The sequence below is a fragment of the Oncorhynchus kisutch genome, linkage group LG15 (genome assembly GCF_002021735.2).
Source record: "Oncorhynchus kisutch isolate 150728-3 linkage group LG15, Okis_V2, whole genome shotgun sequence".
NCBI lineage: Eukaryota > Metazoa > Chordata > Actinopteri > Salmoniformes > Salmonidae > Oncorhynchus > Oncorhynchus kisutch.
The window spans coordinates 29,337,971-29,357,838 of NC_034188.2; the positions used below are offsets into that span (position 1 = coordinate 29,337,971).

At 42.6% G+C, this 19,868-nt stretch overlaps 1 protein-coding gene across 1 annotated transcript; it reads right to left on the minus strand.

Annotated features, from left to right (window-relative positions):
* Positions 1-1,155: 1,155 nt before the first annotated feature.
* Positions 1,156-11,445, minus strand: LOC109905122 (membrane transport protein XK-like). The gene is made up of 3 exons (XM_020502311.2): positions 10,334-11,445; positions 3,901-4,160; positions 1,156-3,815 (listed from the first exon to the last, which is right to left on the minus strand). The coding sequence occupies exons 1-3, from the start codon at positions 10,681-10,683 to the stop codon at positions 2,992-2,994; spliced, it is 1,434 nt and encodes a 477-aa protein (XP_020357900.1). The 5' UTR covers positions 10,684-11,445; the 3' UTR covers positions 1,156-2,991.
* Positions 11,446-19,868: the final 8,423 nt, after the last annotated feature.

The following is a 19,868-nucleotide window of genomic DNA, read 5'->3' on the forward strand; positions in this document are numbered from 1 at the left end:
GGCAAGTTGAGTCTGCTCTGTGGTTGTCCCATTAGGCAGGGGATTTTTAAATACGTTTTTTACCTGTTACACTGGGATAGCAACTTTTGGTCAGGGTGAGCAGAGCACGAGCCATTTCATCCTATTGCTCCGGCCGAGATACTGTACACTGGGCTGCCTGTGTAAACGCAGCCAAAGTGATAAATCAGTTGCTTAACGGTTTAATATGGGCTGATGAAAATAGTTTTCTAATCAGGTCACATAGTTTTAAAGTCCTGGAAAACACCTTGCCCTGTAGGGAGGATGTAAACCCTGTAAAACTGCATAAACTGTGTACTTTTTCATATGAATTCTATTTAAAAACTAGACTAATAGGGGACTTTCCATTACACAGGCAACTGTGATTAGTCAATAGAACTAACAGGGCTGTGCTTGCTTTAAACAGGGTTGCATCATGTAGGCCCAGGAATGGGAATGGCCTGTGCCCAAAACCCTTAAGTTATATTCAGTCTAACCTGTCATTACTATTTGTCGATTTGATTTATTCGTCAATAATGTTGGATTTAAAAGGCCTAGGTATCCTAGCCAACCGAAGTTTGAATATAAACCACATTTTATCTTAACACAGATCAATTGGCTTAGGCTATAAACACAGTATGATTGATTTGCAGTTTTCAGTTTTAAAAGCCCATCTGCCATAAATTGTCCTTCTTTCTCTTAAACAATGGGGATGACCCAGAAAGACAAGTTCCAGGCTAGTTCTTCTGGAATTCCTTCCAGTTTTTCACCAACAAAACAAAAAATCTTTCTCTCTCTCAGCTCAGCAACGTTAGAGCAGGCTCAACTTGTCCAACAGCTCAGTTCACCTGCCCCAGGCAATAGTGCAACCCTTAAGGTCCCTTCTACAACTTGGTTCAGGAGTTTTGCCAAGGGACCTGTGGTGCCAGCGCTGATGAACACCTCAGAGCGTTGGGCCAATAAACGAAAGGTTGCTGGATCGAATCCCCGAACGGACAAGGTAAAAATCTGTATATTTCAGTTGAATGCATTCAGTTGTACAACTGACTAGGTATCCCCCTTTCCTTTCATGTTTACCTTCCTATCTATAAAGGTTTTTCGGAAAGCTATACCATAGGCTACTATTACAATAATTAACGACATAATATGATATATATATATATATATAACAGCATTTTTATTCAACAAATTTACATTCAAGTAACAATGAAAAGATAATGCACTTAAACATACTATTGAAACAGACCATACAAAACAAAAACAGGGATTAAATGCACTTCAATGCTACAAACATAAGGTACCAATAAGGCAAGTTCAAGTTCTTTATATTAAGTCCTCATTGAAAGTAAAAAGATATGTCCTGAATTGCATTTAAATTACAATATATTTACAAGGACAGTGTGATTACATAAGATATATTGGCTCTTCAACCCACTTAAATGATCACTGTGAGACTCAATTAGCCTTTTAACCACTGTGTTTGCAAAGGAAAAAAAAAGAAGGGCAAACTGATACTACACTGAAAAAAAATATAAAACGCAACATGTAAAGTGTTGGTCATGTTTCATGAGCTGAAATAAAAGATCCCAGAAATGTTCCATATTTCTCATAAAAGAAGTGCACAGATTTGTTTACATCCCTGTTAGTGAGCATTTATCCTTTGCCAAGATAATCCATCCACCTGACAGGTGTGGCATATCAAGAAGCTGATTAAACAGCATGATCATAACACAGGTGCACCTTGTGCTGGAGACAAACAGCCTCTAAAGTGTGCAGTTGTCACAACGCAATGCCACAGATTTCTCAAGTTGAGGGAGTGTGCAATTGGCATGCTAACTGCGGGAATGTCTACCAAAGCTGTTGCCAGATAATTTAATGTTAATTTCTCTACCATAAGCCACCTCCAATGTCATTTTAGAGAATTTGGCAGTACGTCCAACCGGCCTCACAACCACAGACCACGTGGAACCACGCCAGCCCAGGACCTCCACATCCGGCTTCTTCACCTGTTGGATCGTCTGAGACCAGCCACCATGACAGGTGACGAAACTGAGGAGTATTTCTGGTCAGTAATAAAGCCCTTTTGCGAAGAAAAACTCATTCTGATTGGCTGGGACTGGCTCCCAATGGGTGGGCCTATGCCCTCCCATGGCTGTGCCCCTGCCCAGTAATGTGAAATCCATAGATTAGAGTCTAATTCATTTAGTTAAATTGACTGATTTCCTTACATGAACTGTAACTCAGTAAAATCGTTGAAACTGTTGCGTTTACATTTTTGTTCAGTATAATACAAACCATTCATTACAGTGAGTGGAGTGGGGTATGAGGAAGGTAGCTCGGATTTCATCTAACCTTTTATTTCCCCCATCTTACAATAGGGGCGAGCAGATGAAAAAGAATCCTAATGCAACATCTGGAGTTTGTTCATTAAGTAAACCCCCGAGAACGTAAGCAGGGGAAGTCCCAGTTTAAAGGGCACATCAGTCCTCTAGGGCCGGAGACACTTGGCATGCTTCCCACACACCTGGCCCCACTGTATCTGACCCTGTGCTGCTCTCTCAAGGCTGCCTTTGTGCATCACACCGGCATATCTTAACAGAGTACATTCTTTGGACTCCCTTGACCCACTGTCTCTCTACCTGTACAGTAGATGTCTAGTACAAACGGTGCACTCGTCAGTAACCCATTTCCCATTCAACAACAGTGATGTAACATTGTCTATATCATGGCTTATCTTTAAGTCCAAGGCTCTGCGTGCACGTGTTATTCTAAAACGAGCAGCATCGATAAAATCATGGCACCAATTTGAAATGCGCTTAGCTAACCACTTGAGACCAACTTGTCCTCTGTGCACCGCAGTACAGAATGAGCTGCTCTGTCCATCTCCTAATCTGCACCACTCACAGTATAACAGTCCTGAGTCTACATAGCCATTAGTTTAGTAGCTGCACCAAGCAGTGGCCCCATATCATCAAATCACCATGTGGGGCCTTCTCAAGCCGCCTCCATGTCTTCAACGATTGCCGTCTCGTGCTCCCCCAGCTGGCTGGTGAGATCAGGGGGCTCCAGCGGCACCAGCACCATGGTGGCAGTGGTGGAATAGGAGTGGGGATGCCCCTCCCCCGCTCTCCCCACACCCCTCCGACAGCAGCAGACGCAGGCCAGGCAGTCGTGCACGTTGTGCCTGAAGAGACGCCGGCACGGGTGGCAGAACTGGTAGAAGAGTAGCATGAAGAGCACGGCCAGGCTGTAGCAGATGAGCAGCTGGGCCACCAGCAACGGGGCGCACACGTACGAGTAGAAGTCTGACTTGTAGAAGTACCAGAGGGCGATAAGCACGCTGTTCTCCAGGAAGCGTCCGCCGTAGTAGGCGGCCAGGCGGCCCCAGTGCTGCTTCATCTCGATGAGGTCACGGTGGCCCAGGTCTAGCTGCACAGCCGACCAGCAGAAGACGTTGATGCAGGCGTACAGGAAGGTGACCAGCGACAGCACCACCGTGGTGCCCAGCTTGCTGAAGTTCTTCTCCACGTTGTCGGGCAGCGAGGCACGTCGAGCCCAAAACTCGGCCCAGGGCTGCAGGAAGAAGAAAAGCAGGTTGCCCAGGCCCACGAGGATCACCCAATAGGTGAGCGCGGAGCTGAACAACACCAGGGAAGTGACGCGTGTGGCGATCTCCAGGCCCCGCCACAGGATCATACAGAGGTAGGCGGCTGGGCGCAGCCGCACCTTGTAGTCGTCGTAGCGGATGTTGATGGCCAACACGCTGCACACCAGGGCCCCGTAGGTGATGGAGATGAGGCAGATGACCATCAAAGTCACTGGAATGAACACAGAGACAAAAGCACTCATTAGACCCTCCAAAACAGCAGCATTTGCCATGAATGCCATCAAGAGGACTCTTACGTCTGATAGGGAGGAAGTACTTCTCCTGGATGTTGGCATACAGCTGCAGGGTGAGCTGGGGGGTGGATCCCAGGAAGGCCTGGATGACGGCGGTGCGTTTGAAGGCGTTACGGTGGGTGGCAAGCTTGCGCTCCGAGTGGCCGATCTCCCACTCCATGGGCGTGGCCTGGTCCTTCTTCAGCTTGATCTTCCTGGAGATGGTCACATACGGCTCCTCCTCTTTACCCGCTTTGAAGTAAACCACCAGAGCCTCAAAACACCTGAGGAGGAAAGGAGAGAATGGAGTAATACCACAGCCACCAGAGGGCAGTACAGGCTGACAAAAAAAAAACTAAGATTGGAAGTAAAAAAACAATCACATGATTTGCATTATCATTCAATATTTTCATAAATAAATATTACATTTTGCTTCATATTTAAAAATGTTACAACATTGCTATATGGCTCCACCAGAGGGCTAAAAAATAAACTGAGTCTTTGACACTGCGTGTACAAAACATTAGGAACACCTGCTCTTTCCATGACAGACTGACCAGGTGAATCCAGGTGGAAGCTATGATCCCTTATTGATGTTACTTGTTAGAGCCACTTCTATCAGTGTAGATGAAGGGGAGGAGACCGGTTAAAGAAGGATGTTTAAGTCTTGAGACAATTGAGACATAGATTATGTATGTCAAGTGTGTGCATTCAGACGGTGAATGGGCAAGACAAAATATTTAAAAGTTCCTTTGAACAGGGTATGGTGGTAGTAGGTCCAGACATCCAGCCAACTTCACACAACTATGGGAAGCCTTGGAGTCCACATGGGCCAGCATTCCTGTGGAACGCTTGCGACACCTTGTAGTCCATGCCCCAACAAATTGAGTCTGTTCCGAGGGCAGAAGGAGGAGTTGCGACTCAATATTAGGAAGGTGTTCCTAATGGTTTGTACACTCAGTGTATTCAGTACTGAAACCTAAGTAGTGTGCTCCCTTCCCCTTCACAGAGGTAAATGACAGAAAGAAGTTAACACCGCACACAAATAGCACCAACATAGTAGTAGTACCAGTGCAGTGGTAGCTGTATACAAGGCAATCCATAAATTCTAAGCCAGGGATCATCAACTAGATTCAGCCGCGGGCTGTTTTTTTCTTGAGTGGATGGTCGGTGGGGCCGGAACATAATTACTAATACTTTGTAGACTGCAAATTGATTGTAAGAAGCCCAAACATATGTTTGACTAAAACATAATCACTACAAACTTTGCATGTGATCACGTCGTCTGTCTATTATGCATGGGACTACTTCGTAAGAGATTTCTTAAATTAAAATCACTTGGAGCTGATTTCCAGTTTTTTTTTTTTTTTACAACAATGAAAATTCCACACAATATTTTCAATTGTTTGTTCAGAAAACTAGGGAGGCCAAATTAAACCATCTACAAACCAAATTCGGTCTACGGTCCACCAGTTGGGGAACCCTGGTCTAAGGTATTCACACTCAACCAAGTAAATCACACAGTGTTTGTCTGGTCTTTCAGACCAAAACATCTACTTTGGACATGGGCTTAGGGGAGAGAACATAGACAGGCTAGCTAGTAGTCTCTTCCTGCTAGCTCAGCTGTGGGCTGCTACAGGACACCACATCCAGCCGTCAGCCATTTATAGACGGTGGCTGTTGTGGTGCTGGTGGAATCACGTTCGCTGTGACCTTACAGTGCACAACCAAAACAAGAGCCTCTCGTCTGACTTCAATTCTCTCGGAACCGAGAGACATTTGGGAGGGGCACAAGCCACCCCTCATCTCTCCAGTGGTACTACTGGTAGCCTATGCAAAAAAACTGTTGGAGAGTTTTATGACTGGTCTACAGATGGGAGGCGGTAGCGGTCACAAGACTATGATTTTCTGATTGATTTCCAGGGAAGCTTGGCATTATAATGCAGCTAAGAATGCATGCTGGAGTCAGACCAGCCAGCCAGAAATTCAGGTTCTGAATGACTAAGAAACAATGTATTTCACTTAGAGGAAAAACCACAGCTGTGGAAAAGGTTGGTTGACAGAATCAATATGCCTGATGTCCACAGCAGCATCTAAATGGTACAATCAGGCGAAGCAAAAAGTGCCTACTGCCGGGTAATTACTCCCTGGCCATAAAAATCACTTTGCTCTCTGCTTAGGCTACCAGTACATGTAAAGAGTAAAGTAAAACACACATGCAATAAGGAACTACCTTAAATCTGTAGTAGCTTCATCCATTTTTGGACTTACAAATTAATGATATGTAGCCTACCCAGAGATTCTTGAATATAACTTACAAATGCCTCATGAGCTTAGTTCAACTGTCATACCCCATCAGAACCCAAAATATAAGCCTGTTTTACTCCAATGTAAATAAACATTGTTTAGCTTTATAATTTTATATCATGGATGGTCAAGTCCTGGCATCCATAGCTCTGTCTATGAATTTGAGTGGTTACATTTCTCCAGCCTCATTCCTCAAAACAGTGGCGGTGAGATTGCTTTTTATTGTTTCAACTGCTGATTCCCACTTTAAGACATGTGATGCAGTTCAAGCAACCGTTGCCGTGGTCTTTCATCAAAAAAGCCACAAGGGTAGTTTCATCATCAGGAAATCCTCTCAGCATGCTCCTTGAGAGACAGTAGAGACTCTCACCTCGTTCTGGTTAACAACCGTGATTTGGCATAACACCCACAAGATGCATTGGGGCTAAGGACATACAGACACCAACCTTTCTTCGTTGTCTGTAAACATCGTTTCAGTGCTGCATGCTGGGAAAGGGAGATTGCTATCAACTAAGTATGTAGCTACTTCTGCCTCAGGGGAGGAATATATTCTCTCAGAGACAAGCTGTGACAAGGTCCACTCAAGCAGGGAACCAACCTGACACTACAGGGATTCCCAGATGGCCATGTTTCACAACATCTTGTCAACAGATTAGCTAAGATATAGATTGCCAGATACATTCATATAGTGAAACTGTACTTTGTGTTAAGTTTACAGATATGTGAGTAACAAGACAAACACTACCCTGTGAGGTAGAGTCCTTGCCTATTACAAGGTAAAGCAAGCCATGCAGCCAGCAGCATTTCAACCCTTGGTCGGAGTTGCTAAGAAACCTGCTATATCGAAATGCGTCAACACCGATAATGATCTGTGATTTTATCATCCGCCAAACTCCACAGGAAGTGCACAGCTGATAAGAAAGTGTTATTGTCACATACACTAGAGAGGTTCAGTGAAATGTGCTGTTTTACAGGGTCAGCCATAGTACTACCCCGCCCCTGGAGAAAATTAGGGTTAAGTGCCTTGCTCAAGGGCACAGAGATTATTTTCACCTTGTCGGCTCAGGTATTCAAACTAGCGACCTTTCGTTTACTGACGCAACACTAACCGCTAGGCTACCTGCCGCCCCAAGATCAGCGCAAAAGCTCAGATGGGACAGTGGGAGTAACTAACTAATGCACAGCTGTTTCTCTAGTGCAGGGGTCTCCAACAGGTCGACTGCGAGTTACCAGTACCTTGCAGCCCACCTAGGAGTAGCTCGCCAAACAATTCTGAAGTATATGCAATTTTCACATTCTACCGCAAACTGACATAAACAAATCTCCCAAGTAGGCTATCAGACACCGCAAGCAGACAGAAGAATGTGCCTATTTGAAAACTATATAAAAAAATTAAAAAGTGTAGCTCGCAAGATACTTTTTTAAAAGTAGCTTTCATACCACAAAAGGTTGGAGACCCCTGATCTAGTGCCACTGTTTGACACAGTTAACCATCCACTTAGAAATAAAATAGGGTTTGAGGCAGGGAGTTAATGATATGAAGCTTCCTGCCCAAGGGAACCACATCTCCAGACAAGCCAACCTCCAGAGTATAATTATAGAACTGTGTAGCTGTAGCACAACAACCCTGAAACTAAACCTTGATCTGGTTCTACTGGAAACTGAAGGGCTGCTTCTCACTGTTTAGCACAGTGAGGGAGTGGGTGAGCAGGGCTGTTAACAGTGTGCCAATGTCATGTGCTGGCTTGGCAAATGCCTGCTAGTCAGTCACTTGATTTGTCATAAAGCTGTGGTGCTCAAGTACTATTTGAGGAGGTCCGGTCACAAATTTCCTAGGTATTAAAGGTCCGGATGGATAATGTAATTTATCGACATAGCAACAAACCTAGTAACCTCAAACTGTTCACACCCCTTTAGCTGGAAGAGAGAAAATGTTGCAGTTTTAAAGCTAATTTTCTGCAATTCAATGCATTCTTCCATGTCTTATGTGTGTTTATATGATACCATGGGTTGAAGCACAACCAAGTTTTAAAAAATTACAAAATCTTCCTTTTCATTTTTTTTCTTCTTTTTTTTCGGGGCCCGCCGCCCTTATTGACCCCATTCTGGATCCGGTCCACCAGTTGAGTATGGGGGCCATAAAGGGTGCAGCCAGTACAGCCAAAGAGATCATGATAAAAATAACCTTTGAATTGACAAGATATGCACTGTAAAAGTAAGCTATTCTGGGATGTATTCTAATCTTAGGATATATAAAATCTCTAAAACATTTAACAATTTAAAAAACATTGAGTGTGTTTTCATGCAGTAAATCTGCTACTCTAGAGGAATATGACACAGGTCACTGCTTCCACATCCCAGTCAGAGGCTCCACTAGAAATTTGAATACTTGACACAGTGGTTTCTTCCACACATGGCTGATAGTCACACTTCACTAAATGGATCACATTCACCTCACAGATTCAAGGCAGTTCCTTGATGTGGAAAATATTCAATGCAGAACGACAATAATGAATTATAGGAAACACTATTATTCTACTTTTCTGGGTCTTTTATTATCTGTAATGTTATCCATTGTACACCATATGGAATGGTAAGCCACGCAGAGCTAAAGACAACATGCCAAAGGCCTACTTCTTGCAGTGTTAAAGGGCCACACCCTCAGCTATCTACAAGGCCTACGGTGTAGAGCTGGGACGATAAACCGACAATTATCAACACCGACCACTTATCGCAGACATTTTGCTGATGTCATTTATTGTAGAGAAACATGACATTTTAAATTAAATAAGTTTGCTAATATGGGTGATTGTTAATGTGACAATTTATGGCTACAACGATCAAACTACTAGTAGTTTAAAAGATTAATACTATCTTTGCACATTAAGGTTATATACTTATCGTTAACACATAAATTCCTAGTGCTATGGATTTTTGCCCATATCGTCCAGCTCTACTACAATGGATCAAATATGAGTAAAATCCAAGGTACGGTTGACAAACCAAAGCTCACCAACAGTGTCACTCAAGATATGCCCAGTTTCTCAACAGCTACCAAAGACTCCCCTTGAACTTTATTTTGCAAGTGACAAATGGCTCACGGTTTGTTCAACAGGTTTAGCTAAGAGTGATTTGTATTTAAAGAATTAAGTGAGGGGACTTTCAGCGTTTGAGCAGCAATGGAAGCCTTCAAAGGGGGGGCATTTCACACCAAAGCAAAAGGAGAGATAAGGTTCTCTAATTTCAGCCAATTAGATATGTGAAACAAATTAAATAAAAAGTGTCTTATCAAAACTAAGACATACATTTCTGTATACCAATGGCATTGACCTCAAATGGGGCCCCACTCCTTACAACTTGTCACTTTGCACTGACAGCTCAAACACCCAATTAGAAGTGGGTTGACACCAAGAAGCAGCTGTATCTACAGTAGACTACACGACTGGCATGTCTGACAAAGGTGTAAATGAGAGGGTCCATCTGAACATTTACCCACTTCACATCCGGTCATACAGGTTTGAAGAGGCAGGAAAACACACAGCCTAATTTATAGGATAACTGAGTAAACAGTGTAGAGCGTTTCCTAGTATGCCTGCAGTACTGTAGCGGGAAAGAAAGTAGTTTCGTGAGGGCTCATGAGTGCAGTATGTTGCAAATACTGCGTCCAAATTAAGTATTTTTTTACTGCAGTAATTTTGCAGTACACTGCAGTTGTTTAATTACTGCGTCCAAAACACCACAGTCAACTGCAGTTACTGCACTTTTACTGCAGTGTCAAAACTGAAATATTTTTTGTAAAGCAGGGGTATAGTGTTCTACACTATGTCAGGCAGTAGAACGCTCATATATTAACCATTTTACACATTACCCTCTCTCCTTCGAGAAGCATCTTCCCGCACAGTCCCACCTGACAACAGGTACGCTTCCCCAACACCCCGCCCGAGACCACCAAATTGGAATGATCTCACCAATGTAGCCGGAGAGAGAACAGCTGATTGGGGGCAAGATTCTACTGTGCAGAGGTGGGCGCTCTACTGCCTGTACCACGAACGCCTGGATGGCAGTAGACAACTCAGCACTATGCTTCAAGTCCTCCTAGTTGCGGTCCGAAGCTACTCAGCACTGTGATTACTTGTGGTACTATACCTACCTAATAAGTGGGCCCAGGAGTAGTAGATGCAAGAAGAGGACGAGGGGGCGGTCTCTTCCTAAGTCTCTATGAATGAATGTCAGCGCCAACTGAGTCAATACAGCGGGCACCAACATGAAGGCGATGGTTGACCCCATCCAGATGTCGTCATCGCTCTTGTGGTAAACGTTGCAAAGCACCGCTGCGCAGACAAACTCTGCACAATACAACAATGTGGCCAACACCACGCTGAAAGGGGGCTGAATGTTACTGTGGTTGACAACCAACATGACTCCATTTTCAGAGGCGGATTCATGGTGGGATTGCTCGACGTCAGAGATATTTTCGACGTGGTCGCCCTCTTCTGCCATGGCCCTCTCACTGAACAAAAACAACGTCAGATAATTGAGAACTGTAGGGCGGATGGATGGCTCCGTTTTAGGCAGGAAAGTAGGCTATGGATTGCAGTGTCACATTGTATCCTTATTCAGACATAATGTATCAATTTCTTCAAACAAATCAGGTCAGTTTTATCATTCATGAACATATAAAGTTTGTCAAACAACGTCTACAATTTTTCCTCTTTAAATGTTTGCTTCGGTAGGTCCTGTGCTTTCGTCAAATTTCAATACACAACAATAACTCGTTACAGTTCAGCATGACGCGCTCTCTTGTGCTTATTTTCATTCCGTTTACAGACAGTTTCGACACCATGGCCACTTAGGAATAAAAATAGCATCGTATCTCTCCGGTAGCCTTCCAAGTCAAGACCGGGTGGTTGTACGTGTAAACACCAGTCATTGTCAAAGATTTGCATTGCGCTCGAAACTTTCTTTGCCAAAGACATGCATGCAGCTGATGTCCGCCTGCAAATGTTGTGCTCAGTGCCCCCCATTTACCCCCAAAGCGACGTCAAATGTTGCATCCTTATCAACACCGAAACAATCCATCCACTGTAGTGTCCCATTGCAAATTTGAATGTTTTCGTTAGCTCCGCTAGTGATCAAGAAAGCAAAGCATGTGTCTGAACGGGTCTCCTATTTTTTCTATTTGTTTTTCTTCTTTCTATGGAGGTGTTTGTAGGGTAGGGGCAGTGCTGCCGCTCACAGCCCCTGGGTCCTAGGCCCGGGTGTCTCCTTCTTCTATGATATAATGGAGGTCCCCAAACAATCGTGTAACTGTATGCCGCCACCTACTGTGCTGGAATGTACGATCAATCATGATCTGCCCAATTCTGCACAACCAAAATTATTTTTAAAAGTTTTAGAACACCAACTCATTCAAGGTTTTTTCTTTTCTTTATTTAGACTATTTTCTACATTGTATAATAATAGTGAAGACATCAAAACTATGAAATAACACATATGGAATCATGTAATAACCAAAAAAGTGTTAAACAAATAAAAAATATGTTATATTTCAGATTCTTCAAATAGCCACACTTTGCCTTGATGACAGCTGTGCACACTCTTGGTATTCTCTCAACCAGCTTCATGAGGTAGTCACCTGGAATGCATTTCAATTAACAGGTGTGCCTTCTTTCCTTCTTAATGCGTTTGAGCCAATCAGTTGTGGTGTGACAAGGTAGGGGTGGTATACAGAAGATAGCCCTTTTTGGTGAAATACCATGTCCATATTATGGCAAGAACAGCTCAAATAAGCAAAGAGAAACGACAGTCCATCATTACTTTAAGACATGAACGTCAGAGAATACAGAACATTTCAAGTGCTTTGAAGGTTTCTTCAAATGCAGTCGCAAAAACCATCAAGCGCTATGATGAATCTGGCTCTCATGAGGACCGCAACAGGAAAGGAAGACCCAGAGTTACCTCTGCTGCAGAAGATAAGTTCATTAGAGTTAACTGCACCTCCGATTGCAGTAACAGACACATCTCAACATCAACAGAGGAGACTGCATGAATCAGGCCTTCATGGTCGAATTGCTGCAAAGAAACCACTACTAAAGGACACCAAGAAGAAGAAGAGACTTGCTTGGGCCAAGAAATATGAGAAATGTGTTCTTTAGTCTGGAGTCCAAATTCAAGATTTATGGTTCCAACCGCCGTGTCTTTGTGAGATGCGGTGTGGGTGAACGGATGATCCCTGCATGTGTATTTCCCACCGTAAAGCATGGAGGAGGAGGTGTTATGGTGTGTGGGTGCTTTTCTGGTGACATTGTTTGTGATTTATTTAGAATTCAAGGCACACTTAACCAGCATGGCCATCATGGCATTTTGCAGTGATACGCCATCCCATCTGGTTTGGGCCTCCAGGCTGTGTAAGGGCTATTATATCTAGAAAGAGCGTGATGAGTGCTGCATTAGAAGACATGGCCTCCACAATCCCCCGACCTCAACCAATTGAGAGGGTTTGGGATGAGTCGGACCGCAGAGTGGAAAAGCATTCCAGGTGAAGCTGGTTGAGAGAATGCCAAGCGTGTGCAAAGCTGTCATCAAGGCAAAGGGTGGCTACTTTGAAGAATCTCAAATATAAAACATATTTTGATTTGTTTAACACTTTTATGTCATTACATGACTCCATATGTGGTATTTCATAGTTGTGATGCCTTCACTATTATTCTACAATGCAGAACATAGTATAAATAAAGAAAACCCCTTGAATGAGTAGGTGTTCTAAAACTTCTGACCAGTAGCATATATAATAATAATAATTCAAAACCAAATAAATCCCTAACTTCTACCCCCCCTCCTCCCCAACCCCATTAAACTTTATCTATATGATACTGAAACACTCCACCCTTAGAATTGTTCAGCATATAAACAACCATTTCAACAGTAACATCTGTTACCCACAATATCTATTTTGCCGTCTCCACAATAACCTTCAACCTGGCATTTTGATATTGATAACCTTACCAATAGAAGCTATTAAATCAACTTTATTCATTATTAAAGTGTCCTTTGATCCCGCACATTTCTGAACAGGCCTCAAAACCCTGCCAGGACCATGAGAAGCATCAGCCCTGACAGTAGGTCCACTTACTACATGTACATCCATGTAATCTCCATCAGTCCCCACTGTAGTTCTACCAATCTGTTTCACGGCCTCTTCACATGACACATCATGACTGATCCTATATCTCTGAGCTTCTCTAGCCTCTCTCTGTACCTGGCATCCACCAAATGCTGCACTGTGTTCTCCCCCACATGTACAGCACTTAACCTTCACATCGCTTCTACATTCACAGTAATCATGTTCCCATCCACACTTGGCACATATTTTCTTTCCTTTACACTGAGCAACTACAAGTACATGTCCCATTCTTTGACATTTAAAACATTGCAGTGGATATGGGACAAATTCTCTCACATTGAAACTAAGGAATTCTATCTGTACTTTTCCCAGCAAGACTTTCTCCTACCTCAGCATCACTGATAAGCTTTCACTTCTTTGACCCTCTTTCCTACTGATGAACCCTTTGGCCTCAATCACTCTGCCTCCCATCACATTTCCTTTAATATCATCTGTAGACATACACTACAGTTCAAAAGTTTGGGGTCACTTAGAAATGTAATTGTTTTTGAAAGAAAAGCAACTTTTTTGTCCTTTAAAATAACATCAAATTGATCAGAAATACAGTGTAGACATTGTTAATGTTGTAAATGACTATTGTAGCTGGAAACAGCTGATTTTGAACGTAATATCTATATACAGAGGCCCATTATCAGCAACCATCACTTCTGTGTTCCAATGAAACGTTGTGTTAGCTAATCCAAGTTTATCATTTTAAAAGGCTAATTGATCATTAGAAAACCCTTTTGCAATTATGTTAGCACAGCTGAAAACTGTTGTCCTGATTAAAAAGAAGCAATAAAACTGGCCTTCTTCAGACTTGTTGAGTATTTGGAAAATCAGCATTTGTAGGTTCGATTACAGGCTCAAAATGGCCAGAAACAAATAACTTTCTTCTGAAATTCGCCAGTCGATTCTTGTTCTGAGAAATTAAGGCTATTCCATGCAAGAAACTGAAGATCTTGTACAACGCTGTGTACTGCTCTCTTCACAGAACAGCGCAAATTGGCTCTAACCAGAATAGAAAGAGGAGTGGGAGGCCCTGGTGCACAACTGAGCAAGAGGACAAGTACATTAGAGTGTATAGTTTGAGAAACAGATGACTCACAAGTCCTCAACTGACAGCTTCATTAAATAGTACTCGCAAAACACCAGTCTCAACGTCAACAGTGAAGAGGCCACTCCGGGATGCTGGCCATCTAGGCAGAGTTCCTCTGTCCAGTGTCTGTGTTCTTTTGCCCATCTTAATCTTTTCTTTTTATTGGCCAGTCTGAGAAATGTATTTTTCTTTGCAACTCTGCCTAGAAGGCCAGCATCCCGGAGTTGCCTCTCACTGTCAAGGGGTCTGAATACTTTCCGAATGCAATGTACATGTCATGTAGTACAATAAACCTAGGAACTGGTTCAGTCATAGACTGTAAAAAACCCTTTTTCATATGTGTCATGCAGTACTAGGCTGGCTGCTAACGTTAACTACAGTAATTGTCAGTGCACAATATTTGTTCAACAGTTGTGGAAGGACTGTTAGAAAATGGTTGCAGCTGTATGTAGCCTAATAAACCTATGTCATCAAGAGTGCATTCTTATAGCCAATTTCCATCACTATTTTCAATAAGAGTGTCATACTTTTCACTGTTTTGGATTATAGAAAACTCAGTGGCATTGAGAGGTTATCACAGGAAAGCGGGGCGAAAGGCAGCCTTGTGGTTAAAGCGTTGGGCCAGTAATCGAGAGGTTTCTAGATCAAATCCCCAAGCTGACAAGGTAAAAATCTGTCGTTCTGCCCCTGAACAAGGCAGTTAATCCACTGTTCCTAGGCTGTCATTGTAAATATGAATTTGTCCTTAACTGAATTGCCTAATAAAAAAAAAAAAGCAAATAGTAGAACTCTTGGGCAATTCATTTCAGAGGGTTGTTGAAGCAGGTGAGGCAACTACAAATCATACACTACATGACCAAAAGTATGTGAACACCTGCTCATTGAACATCTCATTCCAAAATCTTTGGCGCTGTGTTAATAAGCAGTGCAGCTTGGTTGAGTTGTGTATCGGAGGACGCATGACTTTCAACCTTCGTCTCTCCCGAGCCCTTACGGGAGTTGTAGTGATGAGACAAGATAGTAGCTACTAACAATTGGATACCACGAAATTGGGGAGAAAACAGGGGTCAAATTCAAACAACAAAACAAAGTCCAATGGTGGCGAGCTTTACACCACCCCAGTCGGTGCTTGGCATTGCACATTGTGATCTTAGGCTTGTGTGCAGCTGCTTAGGCTTGTGTGCGGCTGCCCATTTCATGAATCTCCTGATGAACAGTTCTAGTGCTGAGTTGTGCTGAGTTGCTTCCAGAGGCAGTTTGGAACTGACACACATAGTGTTGCATTTGGTTTAAATTTCAATTTGGAACTATGTTTTACTTCAACAACAAAAAAAGACAAACGAATTCACATCTTTTAAATGATTGGGACCCCAGGGGACCGTTTATTGTTTGCACAGGCTGAGAGGGATCCCCTCTGCTTCTTTTGGCTTTGCCTTTTGGTCAGTGCTAAAGTGGTGTCTTTAATTTAATGTTGACTTCAATCTGGCCAATCATTTGAAACTATCTCTAAACTTGGAATTAAGATGTTGTGCTCAACAACAGAGAATGTAAAATGCAGACTGTTGTTGATAGATTTATCATCACAACTAATGTTATATAAACCATCTAATTTTTGTATTCGTATTATGACCACAGTGCACTGTTTTCCATATGAAAGCCCAAACCCAGATTAAACATTCATGTTTTTTCCAGAGCGGCACAATAACAGCTCAAAGGCACAGTGATACCCATGATGAGTCAACCCAAAATATGAGCATCACTCCCCAGTGTAACCAGATGGGTCCCAGGCAGGCAGTGCTGCATTGTGACTGGGGCTTACAAAGTCTGCTGGAGGCCCTCCTGCTATTAATAATGAATGTGTGTGGCGAGACAGCGCTGTGGGTCAGTGGCTGGAGACTGTAGAGGTTGTTTACCATGTAGCAGGTCTGAGGCCCTGTCATTAGTGGCCCAGCAGGTTTTTATACCCAGAGAGGGTTTAAGATAATTTACTTTGCCCAAAATCTGTCCGTGTGAGATTAGCCCTTTTTTTGTATGGAGGTCTATGAGAGATGTCAAATTTTGTGAGGCTTATTTGATCGAATAGAATTTTAGTAATGTTCAGGCTGTTACAAATGTACTGATATAAGTGGAGGTACGTGGCATTCCGGCAACTTTGAGAAAAACAACTTAGTTGTGCCTGTTGTTCATCTGCCCTCCCTATCTGCCCTCTCATTGGCTAGAATGACCTAATAAGACTCTCAAGAGAACGTTCTCTAAAGTTGTGGGAAGTGTAGTGTTAGCTGGGTCTAGCCAATCAGATCAGACGTAACAAACTCCCTATTCTGTCACTGAACAAAAAGCTGAAGACAGTTTTGGCTCAGATTCAAACCAATTAAACAGTCTTAAACAATACATCCCACAGCCATTGGAGGCATAGAGGTTAAAGGGTGTACTATTCTGTCAATACAGTCACTAGTTAGTAGAACAATTTAAAGAAGCGAGACTTCAGAGGGAACATAACCCTCAGACATTCAGCTATCAGGTCTCTCTGAGATATGTTAGGTAAGTGGAGGGAATGACTATATAAGGCACGGTGTACAGCTGTTGTGTCAAGCTTCTGCTGCTGCTTTTGCCTCTGCTGCAATGTGTGAGCACGTGCCTAAGTGTGTGTACTGTGGTCAGAGCCTCAGAGGAGTCTAGTCAGCAGGTGAAGCTCATGCCTGATTGGTTACAGGGGTAACGACTTAATGAGATGAAGCATGTACACAAAACACAGTTCCAGGATGTGTTCTTCCTGTTATGCGAAACATTTCAAGTAAAACAAATCTATTGACAAAAAAATAAATACCCCACAGAGTGAAAAATATTTGTCAGTCACATTTTACGTTGACTGCCTAATACTGGGACTCATTGTTTATAAACATGTTATTTTATGTAATCTATAGTGTTGTGGTTAAAAAGGTTGGCTGTGAAAAATCATGCATTTTTATCATGAGTAGACAGACTGTGATTTGGCTGCACTGCAAAAGATTTCCTGCCCATGTCAGCTCATCTGTGAGAAAACCACACACAGACACATAATCACAGCCCCTTGTAGTGTGAACGGTTCCATTAGACATCAAGGCCATCTAGTGGCCATTGTGATGATGTATCAACTTGTAAATATGTTACAAGGCAGCAATAATATTGTAACAAAAAAATGTAACAGAACTACATTTACCTCATATTGCATGTTTGATTGCCATGGAAAATGATTGTGATAAGCTACTGTCATTGTTAGATTACATGAAACATTATTGTGATAAACCTCTGTCATTGTTAGATTACATGAGACGTTGTGTGCCCTACAGTACAGCGTGATGTCATTATGCGCTGTGTGTCTTCTGTGCCAATTTGAATTTAATATTATATCTAGAATTTCATGTGGCTTCTGTTTCCTAGGCTTTCTCCTGAGAACACCAGTGGACATGTTCTGCGTGTGAACTGAGCAGAACTATTCTGTCATGGACTAGTGCAGCTTGGCATCATTTCTATGGTGGCCAGTGCATTTAGGTTGTTGAACATTGTTTACATAACCATGTGTACAGTAGCTACAACCTTTTTACCACTGTTAACTGATAAAGCGCTCTCTGCCATCTTCAGATTCAACCATATCAATATTTTTTATTGCAGTCAGTGACGTGTCTTATTGCACTTTTATGGTCTAGTTGTATGAACTCAAAATGGCCTTTTATTGCTACATTGCAATTTGTATAGAGAAAGGCAATCTTTTAAAAATGTTAAATAAATAAAAGTGATTCACCTGAAACAGGAAAAAAATGAATATTGAAAAGATCTACCGTAGGTGGAAGTCTGGATCTAGTTCAACCAAGCTTGAGGGAAGAAAGAGGGCCAGAATGTTCATGCTCTGACTGACTTAGTGTGTGTGTATGCAGCTTCATGGAGACTGAGCAGATGCAGAAAGCTGAGACCTGCAGGAGTTGTTTAGCACACCCCAGGCAGACAGACGCTCACACGCCTGCTTTCTGTGTAGAACCAGACTGTGGCAGACTACATACAGGTCTAAAGATGTCAGACAGCTGGTAGGCTACTGTGTCTGAATGCATTTATGCAAATGTATTTAAGAGTCCATATGCATTTATACTGTGTATTGTAAAACAAACCCAATGGTGGAGACCATATGGGCTTACGGACATTTTATGGGGATAGAAAAGGGGAAAGGGAAAGGGGGAAACCTAGTCAGTTGTACAACTGAATGCCTTCAACTGAAATGTGTCTTCCACATTTATTCCAACCGCTCTGAATCAGAGAGGTGCGGGGGGCTGCCTTAATCGACATCCACGTCTTTGGCACCCGGGGAACAGTGGGTTAAGTGCCTTGCTCAGGAGCAGAATGACAGATTTTTACCTTGTCAGCTCGGGGATTCGATCCAGCAGATACACAGTATACAGGCAATTCACAGACCCAATGAATAGTGCTTCCCCAAAGGGATAGGAATGCACTGCAGATACAGCCCATGTTCCTTAGTAACCAGGTACCAAAGCCCAGGATATATAATCACACAGATGACACTAACCTTTGTCCAAAAGATTTCAAAGAGTAAAGACATTAGCAACTTTTTTCTTCTGATTCTAGGTAAGTTTAGATGTACTTTTAGACAATCTGGGTGCAAAAATGTTGGTTTGTTAGTAGGCTGTGGTGGCCATCTGTAAGTCAGAATTTTTAAAGATATGTATTTTATTGGATTTTCTCACACAAAAAAAGTCACACATTCTTATAACAGGATTACAGCAGTAGTTGGACAGGCATAACAATTTCGTAAACAATGTCAAGTTGTTAGACAGCTGTGCATTGGTGTTGATATAAAACATGTTCTATATCTAAACTGATGCTAATGAGATGTGTTTATACAGGCAGCCCAACTCCAATCAGTCTGCTGTCCTTCAACACCCATGATCTAAATGGCTCTGGAGTCTTCTGGAGTTTATTGACCCGGGTCACCTGACAGTGACCTTGGCTAACTTGGCACCGTTCGTTATATAAGTCTATGGTTTGCACCTTGGCTCTGTATCACAATGAGTTCTTCTTTCAGGTGGGAACTAAGGAGAAGATGGTGGCCGCTGTGCTCACCTTGTTCTGTTTCACCACAACTGATGACCAACTTCTGCAGCTGGGACAACCAAGATCCAGCAACCCATCAGGCAAGAATAACTCTCTCAAATGGATTAACTCAGTCTGCAATTATTTGCAATTGCAAATATATAATACTTACTTTAAATTGCTCCAGGACTATATCTCACATTTTCACGCAGGAAAGTCAATGCACTGGTGGTCGGTCTTGACAAAGCAGGAAAAACATCCACAGTCAGTGAATTAAATACACACCAATAGAAATATAACACGGTTATCTGGGTTGTCTGACATAAATTGTTCTGTCTCTGTCTG

Excerpts from the sequence above, each read along its gene's own strand:
- LOC109905122 (XM_020502311.2), bottom strand. The coding sequence starts at position 10,683 with ATGGCAGAAGAGGGCGACCACGTCGAAAATATCTCTGACGTCGAGCAA. Across the intron at positions 4,161-10,333 it reads CTCCTGGGCCCACTTATTAG|GTGTTTTGAGGCTCTGGTGG; the intron begins GTAGGTATAGTA and ends TTTCCTCCTCAG. Across the intron at positions 3,816-3,900 it reads GTACTTCCTCCCTATCAGAC|TGACTTTGATGGTCATCTGC; the intron begins GTAAGAGTCCTC and ends TGTTCATTCCAG.